The sequence below is a fragment of the Astatotilapia calliptera genome, chromosome 5 (assembly GCF_900246225.1).
Source record: "Astatotilapia calliptera chromosome 5, fAstCal1.2, whole genome shotgun sequence".
Taxonomy (NCBI): Eukaryota; Metazoa; Chordata; class Actinopteri; order Cichliformes; family Cichlidae; genus Astatotilapia; species Astatotilapia calliptera.
The window spans coordinates 24,241,898-24,264,429 of NC_039306.1; the positions used below are offsets into that span (position 1 = coordinate 24,241,898).

The following is a 22,532-nucleotide window of genomic DNA, read 5'->3' on the forward strand; positions in this document are numbered from 1 at the left end:
AGGCTAAGATGTTTCCCAGTGGGTTGTGTCAGATGGATGTCCCTCCCTGAACCTGGTTCTGGAGGGTTCATCCTGTTAAAAGGGAGTTTAGAAAAGTTAGTTTTTATCACCAAATGTTTGCTCATAGGGGGTTGTCCGATTGTTCAGGTTTTCTCTGGTATTACTGTAGGCTCTGTAGATATAAATAAAACTGAATTAAAGAGGGTTTTCATATTGAAATGTACTGATCTAAAAAAACAAACTCCACACAGCAGAAGGCAACAGATTGTTTCTTTTCAGGTTTATTACCTTGGTAGTACGATGTCTATTTACACTGCAATACAAGATATTACAAAGATCTTGTAAAGAATCAGATATATACAGATGCATGCTATGCAATAAAGTCCATCTCTTGGTTGGTGGTTATTCCAAGAAAAACAAACCGACTGATTTATCAGTTGAAAACTTTCAGATTAATCCCACAGTAAGCTGGGTTCAACCCAGCTGTACTCTGAAATCAGTCCACTAGCAGGACAAGTGAAGGCACCCAAGTGACTGTATATCATCATTTTCATGCATTCTGCTGAATCCAAAGTCTGAATGTCCACCAGGCTGCAGGCACCCGCTCAATCATTTAAAATCAGTGTTGAAGTCATAGGCGTCGTCTGTGATAGCTGTTGAGAGGCTGATGTCAATGGGGACAGACTGAAAACGCACGTTTCCTTTTTTTCCTGCAACGAGAAAGCAGGAGATGTTAAGTAGCTGCCTTGATGGGACCAATATTCTAGTGACAAATGAAAGCAATCTTTTTCAAAACATTTACTTTTGATTGTCTTTTTCTGTAGTTTCTCAGCTTTCTCCTTTTTATTCGAGTCCTCCGTGGTTTCAGTCTGTAAGAAGAGCGGATGGTTCAGTTATTTAAACTCAACAAGCTCAAAAATATACAGTGTGTTTTATTAAGAGAAAAAAAAGGGTTCCAGTCATCAGGATCAGAGTTGGATTAGAAGTCTTCATGAACAATTCAAGACTTGCATTTTTGTCCTCATTTCCAGAAGAGTGGACCATCATTAACATTTTAAGCAGCTCTATTGTTTGACAGGTTTCCCATCTGTAATTACCTCGCTGCTTTCTTCGTTCTGCTCTGCTTCTTCTTCTGTGGCTGCAGCTCCAGGCTTTCCTTCAGGGATGTCGGCGACACTCAGCAAACCTGAAGTCGGCCCTTTAGAGGTGAATCCTATACTGCTGGCCTGGTTTGGAAATCTAACAGCTGCAAAAGGGAATGTTTTCAACAAGATTAAAAAATGAAAACACTGTAATACATTCACAAGTGCTGACCTGAAAAGCCCACTTGAGGCCTCAAAAGGCCAAACTGCAATTCTTTACACCTCACACGAATAGAACATTAATATTAACCGTAACTACTTCCTGCACTCTCAACTTTTATTTCTAGACCTCTATCAACCAATCCCTGAATTTCAAAACAAGCATCAGATGAGAAAGGAAGGTGATTTTATGACTCTAAATGTGCATGATAGTTGTGTCAGATGGATTGGTCCATTTCACATTTTGGACCTCTTAAAACCATTTGAGCATCATTTGCTTATTATTTATTATGTTTAATGTTGCTGACAATGTCCTTTTCCAGCAGTATAACGGACCATGTCACAAAACTCAAAAATCAGCTGAAACCTGCTTCCTCTGAAATCTTTTGGGATTTCAGTATCGACCAAAACCAGAGGAATATTTCCAGCACTTCACTGAATCTATGCCACAAGTAATTAAGGCACTTCTGAAGGCAACAGGGGCTCTAACCCAGTAACTAACCAGGTGTAACTAATAAAGTGGCCGGGAACCATTTACCTCTGTAATAGTGTACTGTGTTTGCCTTACATTACACAATGACACTCACCCCCCCCAAAAAAACTTCACAAAATTTCACATTAATACCTTTCAGAGTTTCCTTGTTTCCCGTTTTTATTTTGTTTAGATTCCAGCCATTCTGCATCTCAGTGACCACGGCATCAGACAGGTAGGCAGGAAGGCTGTGGTTTTCTGGTGCCTTACAGTGGTAGCTCAGTTTGGCTCTGAGGAGACATCAAGCCACAGAGCAGGATTTTTTTTAATTCAAAAGCACTAAGCAGTTTGCCAAGCAGCATATTTACAGCTCAGTACAGCACAGTATCTGGATCAGAGTTGGATTAGAAGTCTTCATGATGAACTCCAGAAGTGCATTTTGTCCTCATTTCCAGTCATGCACTGCAGCTGCCCACCTTCCCAAGACAGTATAAAAGTGCGCACACTCACCCTGTCCAATCTGCAAGAAACGTGGTGGCCGCCTGCTCTGTGTTGGGAACACCGCCCTTCTGCAAATAACCACGCTTTTTGGCGAAAAGGGTCAGAAACTCCAGAGAATTTCTGAAGTCTGGGATGTTATACTGAAGCATGATCTGGAACAATCAGAACAAATAACCTTAATTTATTAAAACTGTAATTTACAGCAGCGACCAAATTTGTAATGTTAACACCTCCTGTGAGAGAAACTCTTCGTACCTGGGTCTTATCACACTGCTTAAGCAGATTCCTGACAGCCTCCAGCACACTCTCACCGCCTTCCTCCACCTGCAGGCTCCTCAGAGCCATCGAGGCCGGAGGGTTGGATGGCGATGCCACAACTCCTGGGCTGTCTATTAGCTTCACATTCTTTGCGATGTGCACCTCTTGCATCATTCTGGTGAATTGTAGAGAGGAAAAAAAAATGATGATGCAAAACAAGCGAGAGGGTCAGAGAAACGTATTCACCACCAATATTCACTTAAATTACAACTTTTAAAGCAAACTAAACAGAACAATTGCAAGCAGTGATACAGAAGAGTTCTACTTAGAGACTGGATTTTTAAAGATTGCCACTTACTTGGTGGTGCCTCTCTTGATGCCAACATTGCATGCTAGGGACCCCTTTATACTGTTGATGATGCTGCTCTTCCCAACATTAGGAAAACCTGAAGGTAAAAGCAAGTGTGCAAAAGATTCAGTACCCTGAACAATTGACAGTGAATGAAACACCCATCAAGGACATTGATGGCAAAAAAAAAAAAAGAAAGAAAAACTTACCGACTACGCCGACTCGGAGTGAACCTTCACTCTGCGTTTTATCAGCGTAGCTTATGAGCAACTCTGCAAGACAACAGTTTCCAAAGCAGGCTGCTCCTCTGGATCTGTCCAGCACTTCATTAGAGGCCACTATCCTGCGCTTTTTGGCTTTCTAATGAAGAGCGAAACAGAGATATCATGAACAGTTAAAGTGGCTGAGGATTGCTCTTTTGTAAAAATGGATACCTCGTGTCTGCATGCATAGAGATTTTTAAAAATGATCCACAAACACATCTCAGCTCTGCGTAGAACAGGCTGAATTAATCATGTGGTTTGTTTACTACTCTTGGAGGCTATAACCAGTTATAACAGCACAGAAGAAGCTGTCCAACCTTCTCAGTCCTCCACATCATTAAAAAAAACAACAACCCTAATTTCTAACATTTCTTAGTAACCACAGAACTCACACTAGCCACTGTTGAATAACAGTTTTAAAACACGCTCGTTATTTCAGCCCTCTATGACAGACAACTCGTGAAAATGAATAAACTGCATCTGTGATCTAAACAGACGGTGGACTGCTTTCAAAGCAGAAAGTTGGAGCTGTCACCAGTTCAGTATTGACCAAACATGAGATGTGATCAGTCTCCCTTTCGCTTTTTAGTTATGATGTTGGGTGATGGCAAGAAAATCATTTTAGCAAAATCTCACTGTGCAAAATCTCAGGTGAATTGACTCTTTTTCAATCCCAGGCGGAGACACAAATCTACTTGGGGTTGTGCCACGCATCCAGCGTAAAAATAACTAAATAAATCAAACTTACGGAACTACTGGCTGTTGTGGCAAAATCTGAATGGCAAAGTCTTCATGTTTTTAAAGTGTGGAGAGTAAAATGCACCACCTACCACAACTCCATCCCGCAGCTGTGTCGATGCTTTAAATGCCACAGCAGGAAACTCCTGCTGCAAACACTGGATCCACCTTTCCACGGTCTCTTTTGGCACCAGGTCTGCAACAGACAAAGCCAAAAACCAGTTTAATCCAATGAAATTCACGCAAACACATCAGGGTTTAAACTGTACGTGAAACATGAGGCAGGATCCCAAGTCAATTTACCTATTTTGTTTAAAACCAAAAGTAATTTCTTGGTGCCTCCTCTCTGCAGCACAGCCTCCTCGAGCTGTGGACACCTGCACCCCAGTGGATCACGAGCGTCGAGGACTTCTATTACTACATCGGATGCATCGATTACCTGAAACAGAGGAGATCCCTCGAGCGTTAAGAGCTATTATTCTCCAGGGTTAGACCACACCTGGGAGCAGGTAGTTTTACCTTGTTTAATTCAGCACAAAGGAAGTGTTTTGAGCTCCTGTCTGGGGCAGGCTTTTTCTCTGACTGAGTTCCATTGTCATCCTATTTAAACAAGACAAGGTCAGCAGAGAAGAGCTTAAAAGTTGAATACACATAAGGTCTTAGCGATGGCCTTTTTACCTTGCGAGCCTTCTTCGCCGTGGGTTCTGCTGCTTTACTCGCAGCCTCCTTCTCTTTCTTCCTCTTCTCGGCTCGCTGCTCCTTTTTAGCTTGCCTCCTCTTTTCTTTTTCTTCCTCGACCTATGAGACAGATTCATTGAAAGACTCTTACACTTTACCAACACAAGAGACATACTGCACATGAATGTCATGATGATCAAAGCACAGACTTTTTCATGGTTAGATCGGGACTGTGCATTAACCTTCAACATGCTCCCGTGATGATGTGCGCAAGAAAAGCCATTTGACTGCTAACCTGTAGCCTCCTCTGTTCTGCCTCTCTGAGGATCTCCTCTTTGAAAGGAGCACTGTTGGGCACTCCGATATCCTTCTTCACTCGTTTGCTCACTCCTTTCTTCTTTGCCTCTTTCCTTAGCTTTCTGTTGTGCTCCCGGACCTAAATACACGACAAGACTGGGTCACTCAGTTACATGGGGACACAAAAATCCGTTTGAAAAAAAAAAAAAAAAAAAGAGTCTGGTCCACATGGGCCTCCTGTGGGAAACATTTACTCAAACGTCCTGCTAGAAGTTAGTGTCAAAGTTAAGGCGCTTACCTTCTTCTGTATTTTATAACGTTTGGCACATGAGAGCCGCTTGCTTGCCTTCTTTAACTCTGAAGACGACAGAAAAGAATAAAACAGTTAGTGGTTGTTAGCTGGAAGCCGCGCTAAAGCCGACTGAACAGGTTTACCGGCCACCAATGACAGCCGCTAGCTCGTTAACCGCGTGATTAACAGACCAGTAAAGCTCTGTATAATTATTCCACTTTATTCATAATGAAGTATTATTGTAACAACGTTATTTACTTACTTGGTCGTTTCATGATGGAGCCGCAGACCTACCAATGTGACTGAAATGCTCTCACACGTGGGAGACGGAGAAGTTTGATGTCATGTCACTTCCGGTTCTTTCAGCGTGTGGTTGGGATTTCGCCACCTGCTGGTCAGGAGGGTTTAGTTACAATCTTGTTCTTCATTCGCCACAGCGGATCATCTGCCTCAGCCTCATCCTCTGTAGCTCCAACCGTGTCCTTCTTCATTACGTCCATGAATCTCCTCTGTGGGATTCCTTTTTTCCTCCTCTGTGGCAGCTGCATATTCAACATCTTGTGTCCAGTGTATCCACCTTCCCCCCTCTACACGTAGTCAAATATCTCAGTCTTCAAGGTTCAAGGTTCAAGGTTCTTTATTTGTCACATGCATAGTTATACAAGTATAACACACAGTGAAATGTAGCCTGACACGCTCCTCGACATGAGCAAAAAAAATTGGGGGGGGGGGGGGGGGGGGGGGTGTAGAGGAAAAACATTATATATATATATATATATATATATATATATATATATATATATATATATACACACACACATATAGTATATACATTGGGTGAATGTGCAGTAGTAGCAGCAAGCAGGTGAATTCTGTACATTAATATGAATAGACATCTGACTATTTTACAGGATAGACAATATAAACATATTTAAAATTAAAGGAATTGAAATGTACATTGTGCCTTGGTTTAGTGTCTGGAAGAGTCCTGACTCAGTCAATTATAGATGATGTGAGAGGGCGGGTGTGTGTGTTTAGGGCACGGATGGCTTGGGGATAGAAGCTCCTCTTGAGTCTCTCTGTCCTTGCCCGGAAGATGCGGAACCTTCTACCAGATTGCAGAAGTTGGAACAGTTTGTTGCCAGGATGGGACGGGTCCTTCAGTATCTGCGCTGCTCTAGTCCGGCATCTCCTGGTGTAGGTGTCCTGAAGCGGGGGGAGAGCAATCCTGCAGCAGCGTTCTGCTGTACGGATCACTCTCTGGAGAGCTTTTTGGTCCTTCACACAGCTGTTCCCAAACCACGATGTCATGTTCTGTGTGAGGATGCTCTCCACAGCGCCTGTATAGAAAATCCTGAGGATCTTTGGAGAGACCCTGAACTTCCTCAGTTGTCGTAGGTGATACAGGCGCTGCCTAGCCTTTTTGGTCTGGACCTGAATGTGGGCAGCCCATGTCAGGTCTGAGGAGATGTGGACACCAAGATACTTGAAGGACTGCACCCTCTCCACTGGAGCTCCATTGATGATAATGGGCTTGTAGTCAAGTCAAGTCAAGTCAAGTCAAGTGGCATACTGTCATTTCAACCACGTGCAGCGGTACAGTACACAGTGTAGCGAGACAATGTTCCTCCAAGACCATGGTGCTACATATAACATATAACAGACAATCAACACAGGACTACATAAAGTGCGATTGTGCAAAAATAACAAAACCCCCCAAAACTAAACACAATGAAACCAGACAGAACAGAACAATACAGACACAAGACAGTGCAGACACAACAGTGCAATAGAAAAGTGCAACAATGACAGTGGGAAAAAGCAGCTTGATGTATGAAGGTGTGTGTGTGTGTGTGTGTGTGTGTGTGTGTGTGTGTGTGTGTGTGTGTGTGTGTGTGTGTGTGTGTGTTTAATCCAGTCACTGAGTTTTCAGGAGTCTTGTTCTCTAACTTCGTCTCCTCAGATTTCCCTCTGATGTACTTATTTCTAATCTCATTCATTCATCCGGGTCACTCCCACAGAAAATCCCAACATCTTCAGTTCTGCCAACTACAGATCAGCCTCCTCTCTTTTGGTCAGTGACACTGTCTTCCAGCCGTATATCATACCAGGTCTAACTAGTAACTTATAAACCTTCCTTGTCACTCCTGCTGTTATGCTTCTGTCACAAATCTCTCCTGACACTTGTCTTCAGTTACTCCACCCTGATTAAATTTTCTTCTTCACCTCTCTTGTGCACTGTCCAATGTTTTGGATGGTTGACTCCAGGTATCCTAACTCACCCACTTTCACTACCTTTGCTCTTATCAGCTTCCCTATACCCATCATCCTTCTCTTTCACACATTTCTACCCTGTCTTGCTCATTCCTTTTCTCTCCAGAGCATACCTCCAGATAGATCACAGTGTTATCTGCAAACATCACAGTCCACGAACACTCCTGTCTGACCTCATCTGTCAACCTGTCCATCACCACTGCAAACAAAAAGGTGCTCAGACCCAATCCCACCTCCACTTGAACCCATCTTTCACCTCATACCTCATACATTTCCTGCACCACCCACACATACTTCTCTGCCACTTCTAACTTTCTCCTGCAGTGTCACAGTTCCTCTCTTGGCACCCTGTCATATTCTCTCTTTACATCCACAAAGGCACAGTGCAGCTCCTTATGACTTACTGTGCTTCTCCATCAACAATCTCAAATGCTCACTGATCATCACCTCTCTTCTCACCCTAGCTTCAACAACTCTTGCAACAAATCTTATGTACACGTGATATTTTGTATAAATAAATAAATAAATAAATAAATAAATAACACAGCAAATATTATTTGTATTCCTTATTTTTGTGTGTTCTCATTCTTGCTGGCTCCTGAGTGCAAATTTTAAATCACCAGAAACGGATACGTGTTGGAATTACATTTAAAAAAAAGCCCAATGAATTTGAAACGAATAAAAGAAATTGAAAACATTCTGCACAATAAGAATGAAACAACCCCAAAACTGCAAGTCAAAGCACAGGAAAAATAACGAAAAACAAAAATCATTGGAAGACAATCCCTGGGGGTAAGAAGGCAGAAGAAAGTAGTTGGGGGTCACGTGACGGGGTCGAGCATCTTTTTTTTTTTTTTGGTCCGTTTTAGCTGGTGGCAGGAGCTCCGTGCAGCCCAAAACAAAAATGACCAAACTGCAATTTTTAAACGTCTTTTTGACTGAGCGTCTCATGCTTGCTGCGCAGGAGATTTACAAATCTGTCGAGGACACGATTTTGGAGTACCAGGAGGAGATAGCGATCCGGGAGCGGGAGAACGACCATCTGAGACGCAGGCTGCGAGAGGCTGGGATTGAAATATGGCCAGGTTAGCTCCACTCTAAGCTAACGGTGCAGTGGTTTCTTCTTCTGCACTATTAGCCGAGTGTATGCAGGGAAGCGGGGATTGGTAGGCAGAGGAACTGAAACAGAAACGTCAATGATGAAGAGCAGCAGCAGCAGAATAATTTCGACCCGCTTCCAAGCAAGTCCAGTTTGGTCGCTGACAAGCTAGTTGATGTTAGCTGCTGGTGCTGTTGTTGTGTAGGGGCTAGCGCGATAGCAACCTTTGTTCGTTAGCCAGCCTGCTAGTCTACTAGCCTAGTGCCTATACCCGGGCTAGCACTGAGCTGTATCTGGATCCTTGTGTGTATACTAACGAATTTGTTTTGCAGACGCATACATTATCTGACAGTCACACATGCTGGAGAAGGAAAAGCAAACAAACCACCACACAAGTGATGTGTCAGCAGTGTTTGTTTACCCCGGTCTTAAACCCCTCATTCACAAACACCCATAATTCACTCGGGTTCCAAAGTGCTGGCAGAGATGCCATTTAATTATTAGAAATATAGATACTGTTGTTTGCATGACACATTAATCTAAATTACCAAATTCCTGTTAAATCCTCTGTAATTTCTTTTAATACATCACTTTAAAGTCAGGGGTGTTAAACATAAGGCCTGGGGTGCCTGAATGGACCAGGCAAAGACTCCAGTTTAGCCTAATGAATGGCTTTGGAAAATGTGAAGGATGGCATAAATGTCTGACTTTTTGCTGCATCTGTTTTTGAAAGTTTTATAGCTTTGTCTACAATAAAACTTCCCAAACCAATTAAGGATTTGAAAAAAAATAATTAACAATTAAACTCTCCTGTTTTATAACATAGTTGGGGCAACAAGCTACTTGAAACCTTTCTGTAATATTACATATGCATCTCTTACAATTTAAGAGTCATGCTGAGAGATTTCTTTCATTTACTACAGCAGCATTACTTTATGTTAAAGAGAAACAGACATAAGGTTGAAATTTCACCTTTATATGAAGATATCTCAGGGAATTTTTTTTTTTTAATTTTTTGCACTGACAGAAAGTGGGACTTTCACCAGATCCGCACAGTTAAGATTGGAGTGGCTAAATGTGGCATAACTTTATCTATATAGAATAATTTAAAACAAAAGAAGTTGACCCAAAGTAATTTACAGGTACACTCTTTTGTTATTCAGGTTTCAAAAGGAGGTGTGGGGTTGGGCAATCACCACAAAGGCCTGGTTTGCTTTAGTTTTCTGGGGAAAATGCATTGAAATAAGTTGTTGGGACAATGACCTCAGTGACCCTGATGCAAAATATGCAGTTAAAACATCTGTAATAATTATATAGACAGGATGTCCAACATGTCACCATCAACAGACTTTGGATGGTATCTTTAAAATGGTACACTTTAACTTTACCCTTGTAGCTAGACTACACATACACTGTATTTACTGAGTACGTCTTTAGGCCATAGTCTTGCCATTATTGGTCATAAAACAAAAGGTTTAGGATGCCACCATGTCACTCGTACTGTAAGCTGTGACCGCGTCAGATTTTTAACATGGCATAACTAAAATGAAATATTTCTGTTCTATTAGTTTTACTTAAGAGTGTCGCATGTTCAGCTCTTTGCCTGTTTCATGTTAAAAAGAAAGAACAGAAAAAGGTTAACAAAGAAGATGCATCTACCATTTCTTCAAGCTCTTGTGTTGAGGAACAAGGGATTTTAATATTTGATTTCAAATGTCATCAACAGGCTGTTAACATATTTTCTTCAATGCAGTCAGTGGTTTCGTCTGACCAGCTTCCTTCCAATGTCTTTTCAGATCGTCCGTCCATGGCGTTGTTGGACGAGGAGGATGGTGAGCATCCGCGACGCGAGTGGAGTCCCAGCATGGGGCACGAAGAACGCATTCCTATTCAGATCAAGGACAAAAGAGATATGCGGGCCAACCAAGCGGATGATCAGCTTCGGGGACATGGTTCTTGCAGCACATCAGAGAATATGTTCTCTCCTCCTCGTGTTGGAAATGAATATCCCCAGGATGGCCCACACACATCCAACGTCCCGCAGAATCAGGGTGTGGAAAACAGGGAAAGGGATCCTGGATCTCGAGGTCCCCCGAGGCATGTGAAGGCAGAGAGCGGAGCTGGCCACAGAGGCTCGACTTCCTCCAACAACGGCGCCCAGCCTCTTGCACCGGTCAATCCAAACTGCTCAAACGAGAACAACATTGACATTATTGGGGTGGAGAATGGCGGACAGATGGTTGGTGCTAAGGGTGCTGGAAACGCAGCGAACAGAGGACAGGCTTCTCACATGCGGAACCAGGGAGCCAGCGCCGTAGACTGTCCCCATCAGAAGTCCCCCCTACAAGGCCACATGTCTTCTTTCTGTTGCAAAGTTTGCGGTGAGGCGTTTAGTCACATTGGCCACTTACACGTGCATGTGCAAGTGCACACTCGGGAAAAACCTTACCGCTGTGGAGTATGCGGAAAATGCTGCAGCTCCTCAGGCAGACTTCAAGAACACCAGCGTAGCCACACGGGAGAAAAACCGTTCCGCTGTCAGATTTGCGGAAAGGGCTTCACACAGATGGCTCACTTGAAGGTGCACATGAGGATCCACACAGGAGAAAAGCCATACAGTTGTCCTGTGTGTGGCAAGTGCTTCAGCCGCTCTGACAAAATCAAAAGGCATCTTCAGACCCATAGCCGTGAGGGAACATATTTCTCAGGGCAATGATGCAACTGTGTTGCTATACAATCTGTTGTGTGAATCTTGAAGAAACTTTTCTATAAAAAGCTCAAATTGCTGCCATTAGGACGATGAGTTGTTTCTTCCAATATTTCAGGATCGAAAAATTCTGCAAATCCTGGAGAACTTTTTTTTTTTCTAACCTAATAATCCTCAGTCCATCAATAGAATTTATATTAGCCAGTTTAGTTTGTTGTTTAACACATTTTTTGTACTTGTCACTGAGTGTTAAATATTTGACACCATTTGCGTCATTAGCTAGACTTTCTGTAATATCTAGCCTTTCTTTAGTCAAATAAATAGCATGAAGAAGTCTTCCACCCACATCTTGAAGCTGAGACACATCAAGATCTGCAAGAATGTCCAGCACAGTCACAGCTTATGAGCAGCCGGTCACTTCCAAGTCACACATGAGTTTTAAAATCTCTCACTTTATGACTTAAACTAAAGAGCAATGTATGCATAAAATCATCTTAATTTTATTAGCTAACAAACAGAGCTAATAGTGATGGTTTGGTAAATAAAACCTGTGTATTACATGGCTAAAGCACTGCCGTTTAAAATAAAATACTTTTATTTTTAAATGTAGCATTTTTTTTTAAAAGAAAAATATTAGTGTTGCCAAAAAGCCCTGTAAACTGGAGATGTGGCTGATATAAAAGGAAGAGTCTGATCTAACATTTATCTCCAACAATTTTCTTATTGTCTAACTTAACTTTCTTTTTTTTTTTTTCTTTTTTTTAAATTAGGTGCTGTTACATTAAATACTTACATGCTGCTATCTCACATGAGCCCTTTTCAGACATGCTTGCCTTATCAGCCTGTTAAACTTACGGCACATGTCATTTTAACACAAACTTTTGTGTTCACATAACTTACTGCTTCCACTGCAGAGATGAAGAGTCGTGCAAACACAGTTTTTCCTGTGTGTGCAAACAATGTGCACACTTTAGGGTTATTTCTCTCTGTCATTGTTGTCAGGAGAAGAGTCTCTCTGTGTGTTGCAATGAAGGTGCTGCTGAAAGAAGCGTCCCCTGACCCTCTCACACAGGCTCGGACAGGTCCCTACCTGTTCTGTATTACGCAGCTAAAAGGCATCATAAAGGAATGTCTGCTGAGCTGAACACCTGTCAAAGAGCACAAGAGGCATGCGCTTTGGCATTCTTGTGTTTTTATCTATCCAGTAATGTGACTGGATGTATTTCAGACTTGTGCACAAAGTGGCACATTACAAGGTCTGACTTTAGTGAGGTTTGACCTCTACAGAAAAGTGTCCAAGGTGCATTAGGATACTGTGCGCATGTCTGAAAGTTACTCTTGTTTCATGATGTTGATTAAAAGGAGGATACATCTGTCAGGAGAGTGCACCACTATTTTGTGAGATTCTGTATAAAATCCACTGTTTCTGACCCATTATACATTTAGGAATTTTGTGATGTCTTTTTTTGTTTGTTTTAACGACATGCACTATTGCATTAGTCCTGGATGATGCAGGAATTGACACTATGACAGGACCAGGCAGTATTAGCAGAAACTGTGTGGTTTTTCAGGGATTTCATTCACAGTAGTGATCATTTAAATGTTTTTGGAGTGGCCTCCCTCCACTTAAGAGTTATGATTGGTTTTTCATGGATTAAAGTCCTTCCTCTTCACAGTGATTGATCCCTTCACAGCAGATTCATCAGTTTCTCCTCTCAGGATTAATGCTGCATTCATAACTGGGGGCAGTTGAGAAGCATTAAACAGTTATGATCAATTTAATTTTTTCTCTGCTTGTAGCTGAAGTAAATACAAAAAAAGAAACTTGTATCCACGTATCGTGCAAAAAGATGAACGATAACGAAAGAGTGGTCTTTCCAGAGTGTGTCAGAGCTCAGTCGCTAAGGAGGCCTTGTCTCGCATCATTTGTCCCTCTACATGTGATGAATGCAGCATGAAAAAAAAAAAAAGAACTAAACTCCAGCACATCTTCTCAACTTACCAGCAGCCCAACTCACAGTCTTCTCTGGGACATCTTTGTTCCCCTGCGCACACATACTGTACAGTGTTGTATCAATATGTATTAAATGTTATTTTTTAATAAACTAGCAGTTGAGTATTTGTTGCTGTTGTCTCATATGTGGCCAAAGTATTCTAAGAGAGATTATTTTCATAGCCAATCACATCAAGCATCCAAAGGTACAAGACACTAATGTTTGCACATCTAGACAAAACTTCTGGCAGCTTGAATTTTCTTGTTTGACGAATTGCAATGTTCCAGTGAATTCTAAATAATACTACCCAGGATTTGAGCACAGCCTCTTCATATGGGAGGCAAATGTATAACTACTAAACTATGAAAGCGCCTCAGACTTTGGACAAATGAAGGTTATTTGTGCCATGGCTGTATTTAAGAATGCTGATTAAATGTGTGCTACTCAGTACCGCTAAATCAAGTCTTGAATGTAATTAAACTCCTACTGAGTTTCAGCTGCTTCAGAAAATTAATTCTAATTCATTGTCGCATCTTTAGCATTCAAGTTCCTTGGCCTTCGAAGTAAACATTGAAAACCATTTCTAAATAACACCTGTCTGCTCAAAAGCAATACAGTTTTGGAAAAGCTGGGGAAGTTTCTTAGAATGACAAGCTTTTGCTAGTTGTTGAGTCAGAGTAAGCTCAAGAACTGTTAGCTGTCAGCTTTACAGTGTTTATTAGCAGCACAGATTAGTTTGCAGTATGTCAATAACAAATTCCTGTCCCTGCAAAGATGGCTAATTTGGAGAAATCCACTGCCCCAAAACAATATATACTAAGTTGTAGTTAGGTTTGACTATTTTATATTCATTACACAATACATACACTTAGGGACACTGACCTGTTTCTCTTACTTTAGCATCAATGCCATGGCTTATCTGGAGAAAGAATGGAGTGTGCTGTGCCTTTGTACTACACCACAATCAGTGAAATGTGCCATTTTCTTTAGTTACAATAATGCACTTTATAGGCATATAAAAACAAAGAAGCAGCATGTACAATCAAGAACCTTTAAACAGGCTGTCACAATGTGTTACTCGTCTCTTAATAATAATGCAGTCATGCTATTTTATATTGTAGTAACAGATTCACAACACCTGGTGGAGTCCTTTCCATGTGATTGTTGGTCATTAGTCTGACTGCAAGAGTGTGAAATATGAATGTAAATCTCATCTAATAAACAACAGCTTTTTTGGTGTTGAAACATTGAAGTGCTATACTGAACTTTCATATATTGAAAGCAAGTCATTATCATCAATGGACCTAATCCAAACTTGTGTCTATATGTTTTTGGGTGCATGCAGTCTTTTTCTGCAACAATTAGTGGAACAAAGCAATCACAGAAAGTTCTAGCAGCAATCCGGCAAATCATCTGGAACTGAAACAAGATGCTATCAAAGGCACTTTCACAACTTTTCAGACAGACAGGAGTATTCACTCAGTTTTGTGATATTTATCAAAGTTCTAACATCCTTGTTTGCATATCAGTTATTGAATCAGCAGCCGTGAATACTGAGAGTGACTTGAGCATCAAGCAGCCCTTCTGGAGCCGATCAAGTTTGCAGCCCACTCTGTGATCTGCAGTGAGATGTCACATCTCGTCAAAGTGCAAAGAGGAAGCAGTTATTGCACGAAGCAGGAAGTCTGAGGCGGCTCTAGCTGATATATTGCATTTTATTTGCTCATATCAAATTTCTGTGATAATACTGAGTTACTAAAGAGGGTCAGTTTGGAATGAAAACCCATTTTCTCTCTTGCTGAATAATTATATAAGCTAATCACAGTCAATCAAATCTCAACTCTTGTGCAATCAGCCAAAAGTGGCAAATGATTGCCTGTGTAAAAGAACTCAACTCATCTCATGCAATCAGCAGCAGTGATGGCTCTTTTCCCTGCTTTTCTTTGCCAAGCGCTTACGCACAAGTATCACTTAACTGGACTGTGACAAAAAAAATAATCATCCCTTGCATTTTTGTGGCCCACCATAATCCCACCATAAATATCTCTGATGCATACACATATTATGTTTATATTTCATTTCATTTTGTTTAAATATAGATATTGAAGCAGGTCTTAATCAGGTTGCTTGGTACAGTTGTTTGTAGGGTTATTTCTTAGTTGCGCTGCAGCATGTGACAATAATTAAAAGCTACACTTTAGCTATTAGCAGTGGCTCATGGTCAAAGTAGCCATTCGCTTTGCTTCAGATTCTCTTTCTTCCTAAATATGTCCCTCCATCTATTTACTTATCATGTCTTCCTTGTCTCTTCCTCACTTCTCCACAGCTGGTGCAGCTGCAGCAGCTTCCTGTGACTGTGAGACCTGGTTACTAGCTGTTACTAGTTGTTGCTAGTACTACTGTTCACGGTGTAGCAGCACTGACAGCTAACATAGTCAATTTGACATATTTAGCTGTATCTATTATTAGTTTCTTTTTAATGTTTTCCCTCAGCTTTTCAGCTCCACCTTTGCAAGTACTTCCACACTAAACTTTTTCTACAAGCTGCGTGAGCGCACAGCAAAGGGAGGGGAAGGGCCAGTCGTGTTAAGAGATTTGACTGAGAAATATAGTATCAGTAGGGATGGGAACTGATAAGAATTTAGCAATTCCGATTATCAGTATCACTTAGTGATTCAATTGGCTTCACCACCACGTTACATTACAGACATTACATTCATGCAAATTAATTACATGGTGCGTGGTCAAATGTTTATGCATCTTAAAGCTATTTCCCCTCTTAGTTGTGCTCAGTTTTGGGGTCAGTACTGAAAAAAGTAATCATTGCACATATTACAAAGAACAATTTTCTTAAAAGTAATGCAGTATGTTACTTAATTGCACAGTTACTTTCATGTTACTCTGTAAATTGATTTGAAACGCACTGTCTCACTAATTAACCTGAGGCTTATTAGATTATTCTGTTATTATATGTTACCTTATATATGTAATCAAAGTAGTTGAATTAGAATACTGCTGTAGATCACATTATACCCTTTAATATAGAGTGTGTGAGCTGTATGTAGTGTAGTTCTCATTATACTTTTGAGTTAACAGAACATATTCACATATTAGTTCATTAGATAAATGTGCATCACTCTGTATCCTTGATCTGCTGGGAATGTGTTACACTGTTTTCTTGACATGCTTAATTGTTGAATCATGAAGAGAAGGTTGTAAGCAGGAGACTCTGTGTCTAAAGACAGGGGAGATAGACAGACCACATTCCACACCCCCACCTTACAGAAAGCAGAGAAACAACTGCCGAGGTCATAACTTAGGCGCTGTAACAGAGAAAAAATGTGATGTTTTGGCTTTTACGACTAGCTGGGGGCCACTAGAGACTATAAAAAGCTGAGCAACCCGTCACCATTTTGAGACATGTGCCTGACCCTCTGGTAGCATCTCTCCCGTCCGGACGTTGTAATGCTCTGACTGTTGAATTGTATGGAAATAAATGATTGTTGACTGAGCATTGATACACCGAGTATTGTCCCTCCTTCAGCCCAAAGATTCAAAGAATTGGGAGATTTCAACAGGCTACAGCCCCAGATGCCAAAACATATCACTATCCCAATGAGGACACACGCGATCTTTCTCTTAATATTTAGGTATGAACAAAGCCAACAACACAAATCACAGATGAAAACCAGTACAAAGAAGAACCGGTTCTCAAGTCCCATCCATAAGTGTCTGTAATGAAAATGAATGAATGGGCTGCTGTCGGTGCTTTTACAGCCCACAAATGAGTTGGCATACTGGGAAAATGCCTGGGATACCAGATTACCAGTCCAGCCCTGGAAAAATAGAAAAGAGGGAATGTCTGCAGGAGGGCCTGATGCAGAAGACTAAGGATTTTAGTCATGTGCCAACAGAAGAGTGACTAATACTCAAAGGACAGATGAAGTTTTTATAGAGTTTGAAAACAAATTCTCACACTGAAATATTTCTGGTACAGAATGTTCATCATGAAAACAAATGGCCACCTCACAGCCGCGTGGTAGCCTATGTCACCATGTCCAGGTTCATGCTCCTCCAAAAGTGCAAAAAATTAAGTGTCTGTAATTCAGTGCTCTTGCCCTGATGAAGTTAACTATTTTAGTTACAGTATCAAAGACATGGTTATTTTCATATATTTAAGTGGCTTTTAGCTTTTAGAGCAGCATAAGACAGGAAAGATGGAAGAATGCTGCATCACTTGCTGTAATACTGAACTTAAAAGTACAAACATGCAAAACTCAAAAGCTAGAAACTAGAAACTAAAAACTAGAAACAAACTACCAGGAGGAGAACATTAAGAGGAGAACATGGCACATAAGAAAACAGAGAGCAGGCAGGGATGAGGCATCAGCAGAGGAAGACAGAGGACTTAAGTACACACAGGATCACCATCAACCATTTCTTCCTTTTCAAAGGGAGTTTTTCCTCCCCACTGTCGCCAAGTGTTTGCTCATATGGAATCACACGATTGTTGGGCTTTCTCTGGAAAAGAGAAAACAGAAAAACAATCAGGTGATTGTATAAAGGGCAGTGAGGTGACAGTGATTTGACACTATAAGAATGAAATGGAAATGATTTGAATTAAACTGAATTAACTAACAGAAAATTAGTTTTTACCTTTATGTCTCTTTTCTTCTTTTGTGTCTCCGTGCAGGTATGATGACTGTTTATTTTGCTAAAATCTTCTTTCAGTACTTTACTCAAACTCAACCTGACTACATAGAGTAAAGACCAGCATATGTGTACTAAAGACAAGACACAGGCTCACCTTTAAGTAAGAGGAAAGGAAAGAAAACTGTCTTGAGACGTTATCTTAGAACTAGCAGAGAATGTGCTGTGTTATTAAGATGTTTCATACTTTTGTATGTTTGTATTTCTAAATGATTCACAATAAAGCTGCAGAAAACTGTTGAAAGAGAAGCATTGTCAGAAGCAGTGTCTGAGCATCTTTATTGATTTATCCTCTTTTCAGAGCGTAACACTTGCATGGCCGGCGTGCCAGATTACCAGTCCAACTTTTTCCAACTTTTATCAAAACCTTGCTGACTTTGAAAAGAGTTTAGTAAAAATGTAGCCCTAATGTTGAGTATAAAGTGTACAGGTACACCTGTTTGCCTGCCTTGTTGTAATGCAACTCTCTAATCAGCCAACCACAGATCAGTAATTCAAAGTATTTTAGGCAAGTAGACATGGCCAAGACAGCCTGATGACGTTGAAACTGAGCATCAGGAAGAAAGGTGAGTAAAAGTGTGTTGGTTGTTGTTGGTAGTGTTTCAGAAAGTGCTGGTCTGCTGGGTCTCCAGGGTTTACAGAAAATATCCTGTGAGCATCAGTTTTCTGGGTGAAAATACCTTGTTGAGGTTAGAAGAGAATGACCAGAGAGCCTCGAAGCTGATTTAAGGGCAACAGTAACTCAATCAAGCACTTGTTACAAACAAACTATGCAGAAGAGCATCCCTGAAAGCATACCTGTTTCAAGTAAACCTCTGACAGTGTGTTACTGTATTTGCTCGTACATACATATTTGAAAAATCTCAAAGTAATTTGATTGAAAATGCTAACCCAATGCTGGACAGTATTCAGGAAAGTCAGTGATCTACAGCTGTAACTGACAAAAGTACAAACTGTTTCGATAGTAAAGTATGCGTAGAACCAGTAGCAGTGTGCATTAGAATGTCAAGAATCTCAAATGTGGGTTCGGAAACGTGTTACTGATTTGAAAACTGCAATAACAGTAGCGAGAATGACTTTTCTGCTGTGAGAATAGCACCAAAGCGATCGCGAAAAACTACAATCTGAGCCAGTGTCTCATCGCAGGCCTGCACTGTTTCATAAATCTTCCCTTTTGCTCCTGCTGCTCTCCTCCTGTCACAAATTACTCATGACACTATAAGCATCAGGAAACAGATGAGGAAAAAAAAAAAAAGAAAACTCAGGACAAAGCACAGACCACTGTATAGTACACTAATGCAATGCTATTAAGCTAGGTGAGAGTTGTGACTGACAAAAACTTTTCAAATGAACTGTGAAATTATTGCCTCAAAGCAATAACAAAATGTGCTTAGTAGTGATGAAGTATGTGTAGAACCAATAGCATTGTGAAATTGTGTACAAACACAACGCAAAAGACTAATGCAGGCGAGGAAACACATTCACAATGTGAGAACTGCATTAAGAGTGGTGAGAATAATCTTACTGATGTGAGAATTGCTTCAAAGCGACTGAGAAACTGTAAGGCAACCACACGGGAAGAAAGCTGCAATGTGGCAATAAGCCATAAAAGAAAGAAAACCCATCTAACAGCGTCTTCTTTTCTAGAAACAGAGGCACTGTCACTTCTCATAGTCCACAGGCCTCACAGTTTAATACTCCTTTGACAGAGTAGTCCAGTCATAATTATAGCGAGCCTGTTCGGTCATCAAACATCACAGTTTGGTGTACTTGCCATCCCTTGCACTCCAGTAAAGCTTTTACAGTCATCATGATGACAAAGCTGTCATATCTAACAGAGCTGTACTTTGTGTAATGTGGGCAGTCAAAGAGGCTTACTTTTGGTCGGCACACATACTGATAATTCTTCTTCTCTCACTCCTATCATGTAACTATGTAACCGTAAGTGCTATGTAAAAGTACACCATAAAGACTCATATAATAACCCTTTCTATGTAACCCTCTATATATACTGTTGCTTAAGTCATTCATGGAAAGTTGCTGTCTTAAAAGGAATTGATGAGGAAACAATGGCTGTAGTTACTGGAACCAGGCTTAAACCTTTGGTTTATGTAAAGCCAAGATTTTACTTTTATGTTTATTCTTTTTATACAGTTTAAAAATATAAGATGTGAACTTGCCACTTTTTTGGAAGAGTGCTGATTTACATCCTTAGTCTCTGGACACGACACATAAAACTGTTATTATATACAAAAGCCATGCACCAAAAAACACAAAACTAAAAGAAAAATGTAGATAATAAAGCCAATTAAGTGAGTTGATATGGTTAGGGATGTTCACTGTGGACTAACCCCTAAGCCCTCAAGACATTACCTGGATCTGCTCTGTGGTCAATAATCTTTTAATACACAACTCTACTAACAACTGTAAAAGGATGCTTGTATTGTCAGACCTCTCCGTTTATCTGTAGGAACACACACTTCCTGTAAAAATGATATTTTCGCTACATTCACTCAGTCCTTAAGGTCTAAAAACACTGGGACAATAATCTATGACCTAATTAGTGTTTCTTTGTCTGACAGTTGTTGATTGAGAGAACAGAGAGATGAACATGTTCTCCAGGAAACATTTATATGCTGGCCTCCGATGAACATTTAAACCTCGTAACAAAGTGATTCATTGCTCTCACTAGTTAAAAACACCTCAGGTTTAAAATTTGAAGTGTACAGCCTTGATCAAACGAAGCTAAGATACAGAAAAGAAAGGATGCTGCCATCTGTCCCAGGATATGTAAGACTCGGAGTTGAGTCACAGATCTGCTGTTGGACGTCTACCAGGAAACAAGAGGAAAAAAATATTCCCCCACACAAAACACCACCAGTTTCCACCAGTTTCTTTGTGTGACTGTGGTGACCCATTCCTGTTTTTGTCACAGTCACACAAGTCAGCTTTGTGTGGCAGGTACACACATTTTCAGGACATCGATTCAGTTTTCCTTCTCTTCAGTGGAGCGGTATTCATCCTATCAGAGAAGTCTGCAGGGAGTCTGTAACAGAGATCTGACTTTCTGCAAGCAGAGTCTGTGCTGTTATTCACAAGACAACACTGAAGTAAAAACTTCACTTTACTATGACAAAAACCAGAACTCATTCAACTTTGGGGAGATGTTACGGTTACAATAAAGCCTATTCCAGCTGTCACACAGAAAGTCACAAGCCTATCACAGGGCCAACATGAGAGACAGACAACCATTTATGGTCAAATTCTGTCAGGGCACTGGGTTTGTGACCCAGCATTTTGAGTTTATTTTGTATGTCTGATTTCTTATGATGTATTAGAGTAATGGTAAGTTCTACTGTTATTATTAGTATGTCTTAGGTTTTGTTTAGTTAAAATTTCATCCATGCTCCCTTGTTTGTGTTGTTTTCTGTTTCCTGTGTAAGTCACTTGTACTTTACGTATGATTTTTAGTTATGTCTAAGCCTCGTTCCCCTTATCTGTTTCCCTGTTCCTCTCCTTGTGTATCCTTCTGTCTCCCCAGTCTGTTATGTTTCATGTCTGCGTTTTCCATGTCATATTGTCAGGCTTGTGCTGTCACAGTCTTCGTCTCATTATGTTTCCTGGTTTATTTTGACAGTCTCGTGTTCCATGTTCAATGTGTTTAGTTTTGCTTCACCTGTGGCGTCATGTTCATTTGTGTCAGCTGTGTTCCCCGTGTGTGTCCACGTCCCTCACCACCCTTCTGTGTATTTAAGCTGTCTCTGAGGTTTTTTCATGTTCAGGTTTTTAATCATGTTCAAGATTTTGTTCTTCGCCTCTTTTGTTTTTAGCATTTTGTTTTTTCCACTTTAGTTCTAGTTAGTTTGGCCTCAGTGTGCATCTGCCTTTTTTTTGTACCTTTTTTCCAGCCAAAAATGAACTGCTTGACTTTTGTTAAATTATAGTTTCGTTCCGAGCATCTGGATTTGGGTCCTTCTCCCTCAGCACGGTCTGCCAGTGCAAATGTGACACATTCATGCCCATTTAGCACCACCAAGACAGGGTGCCTGTAATGGAGCACTTTTCTAGCATCAGGTTAGACCTCCTTTTGCCTCAGAACTGCCTTAATTCCTCATGGTGCTGGAAACATTCCTCTGATTTTGGTCCATACTGACATACTAGCTTTACACCGTTACTGCAGATTTGTAGGCTGTGCATCCAAAAAAGTGCTCCATTGGACTGAGATTAAATAAGGTGCTGAAAATTAGAGAATTTCTGGTTCCACTATGATGCTCCATTGGATTAACATCTGGTGACTGTCATGTTCAACAAACCAGTTTGAGATGGTTTGAGATTTGTGACAGTGCAGGGCATGATCAACTGTACAACCCCATGTCGCTTATTTAATTTGGATATATCCAAATGGAGCTAAAAAGTACTCCGGAAACCACACAGACGGACAAACATCCTGTTTCCAAGTACATATCGTCTAAATATCCCATCATCTCAAACAATGATGAGTTATATCCTCGTTAAGATTACATTTTTGATGTAATATGTACATACAAAAAAGAGGAGGAACACATTAATTTATCACACTTTGTATTTCCTGCAGCTTTT

General features: G+C 40.7%; 2 protein-coding genes and 1 non-coding gene across 3 annotated transcripts; 1 reads left to right on the forward strand and 2 right to left on the reverse strand.

The window, feature by feature from the left end:
• Positions 1-263: 263 nt before the first annotated feature.
• Positions 264-5,544, reverse strand: gnl3 (G protein nucleolar 3). Its single transcript, XM_026168359.1, has 15 exons — positions 5,412-5,544; positions 5,156-5,214; positions 4,856-4,996; positions 4,561-4,680; positions 4,402-4,482; positions 4,186-4,321; positions 3,975-4,078; positions 3,091-3,241; positions 2,891-2,978; positions 2,530-2,707; positions 2,284-2,426; positions 1,927-2,063; positions 1,098-1,246; positions 803-869; positions 264-710 (listed from the first exon to the last, which is right to left on the reverse strand). Exons 1-15 carry the CDS (start codon positions 5,422-5,424, stop codon positions 610-612), a joined length of 1,668 nt encoding a protein of 555 aa, XP_026024144.1. The 5' UTR covers positions 5,425-5,544; the 3' UTR covers positions 264-609.
• LOC113023124 (small nucleolar RNA SNORA47) lies at positions 3,344-3,476 on the reverse strand. Its single transcript, XR_003272517.1, has one exon. It is a non-coding gene; the product is annotated as a small nucleolar RNA SNORA47 (small nucleolar RNA).
• A 2,659-nt stretch (positions 5,545-8,203) lies between the features above and the next one.
• On the forward strand, positions 8,204-13,202 carry LOC113022690 (zinc finger protein 497-like). The gene is made up of 2 exons (XM_026168360.1): positions 8,204-8,508; positions 10,319-13,202. The coding sequence occupies exons 1-2, from the start codon at positions 8,328-8,330 to the stop codon at positions 11,236-11,238; spliced, it is 1,101 nt and encodes a 366-aa protein (XP_026024145.1). The 5' UTR covers positions 8,204-8,327; the 3' UTR covers positions 11,239-13,202.
• Positions 13,203-22,532: the final 9,330 nt, after the last annotated feature.

Bases quoted from the DNA above. Each gene is read 5' to 3' on its own strand.
- gnl3 (XM_026168359.1), bottom strand. The intron at 1,247-1,926 runs GTATTAATGTGA...TCCCTTTTGCAG, and splicing joins AAACAAGGAAACTCTGAAAG to CTGTTAGATTTCCAAACCAG. The intron at 711-802 runs GTAAATGTTTTG...TTCTCGTTGCAG, and splicing joins ACAGAAAAAGACAATCAAAA to GAAAAAAAGGAAACGTGCGT.
- LOC113022690 (XM_026168360.1), top strand. From the start codon at position 8,328: ATGACCAAACTGCAATTTTTAAACGTCTTTTTGACTGAGCGTCTCATG. The intron at 8,509-10,318 runs GTTAGCTCCACT...ATGTCTTTTCAG, and splicing joins TGGGATTGAAATATGGCCAG to ATCGTCCGTCCATGGCGTTG.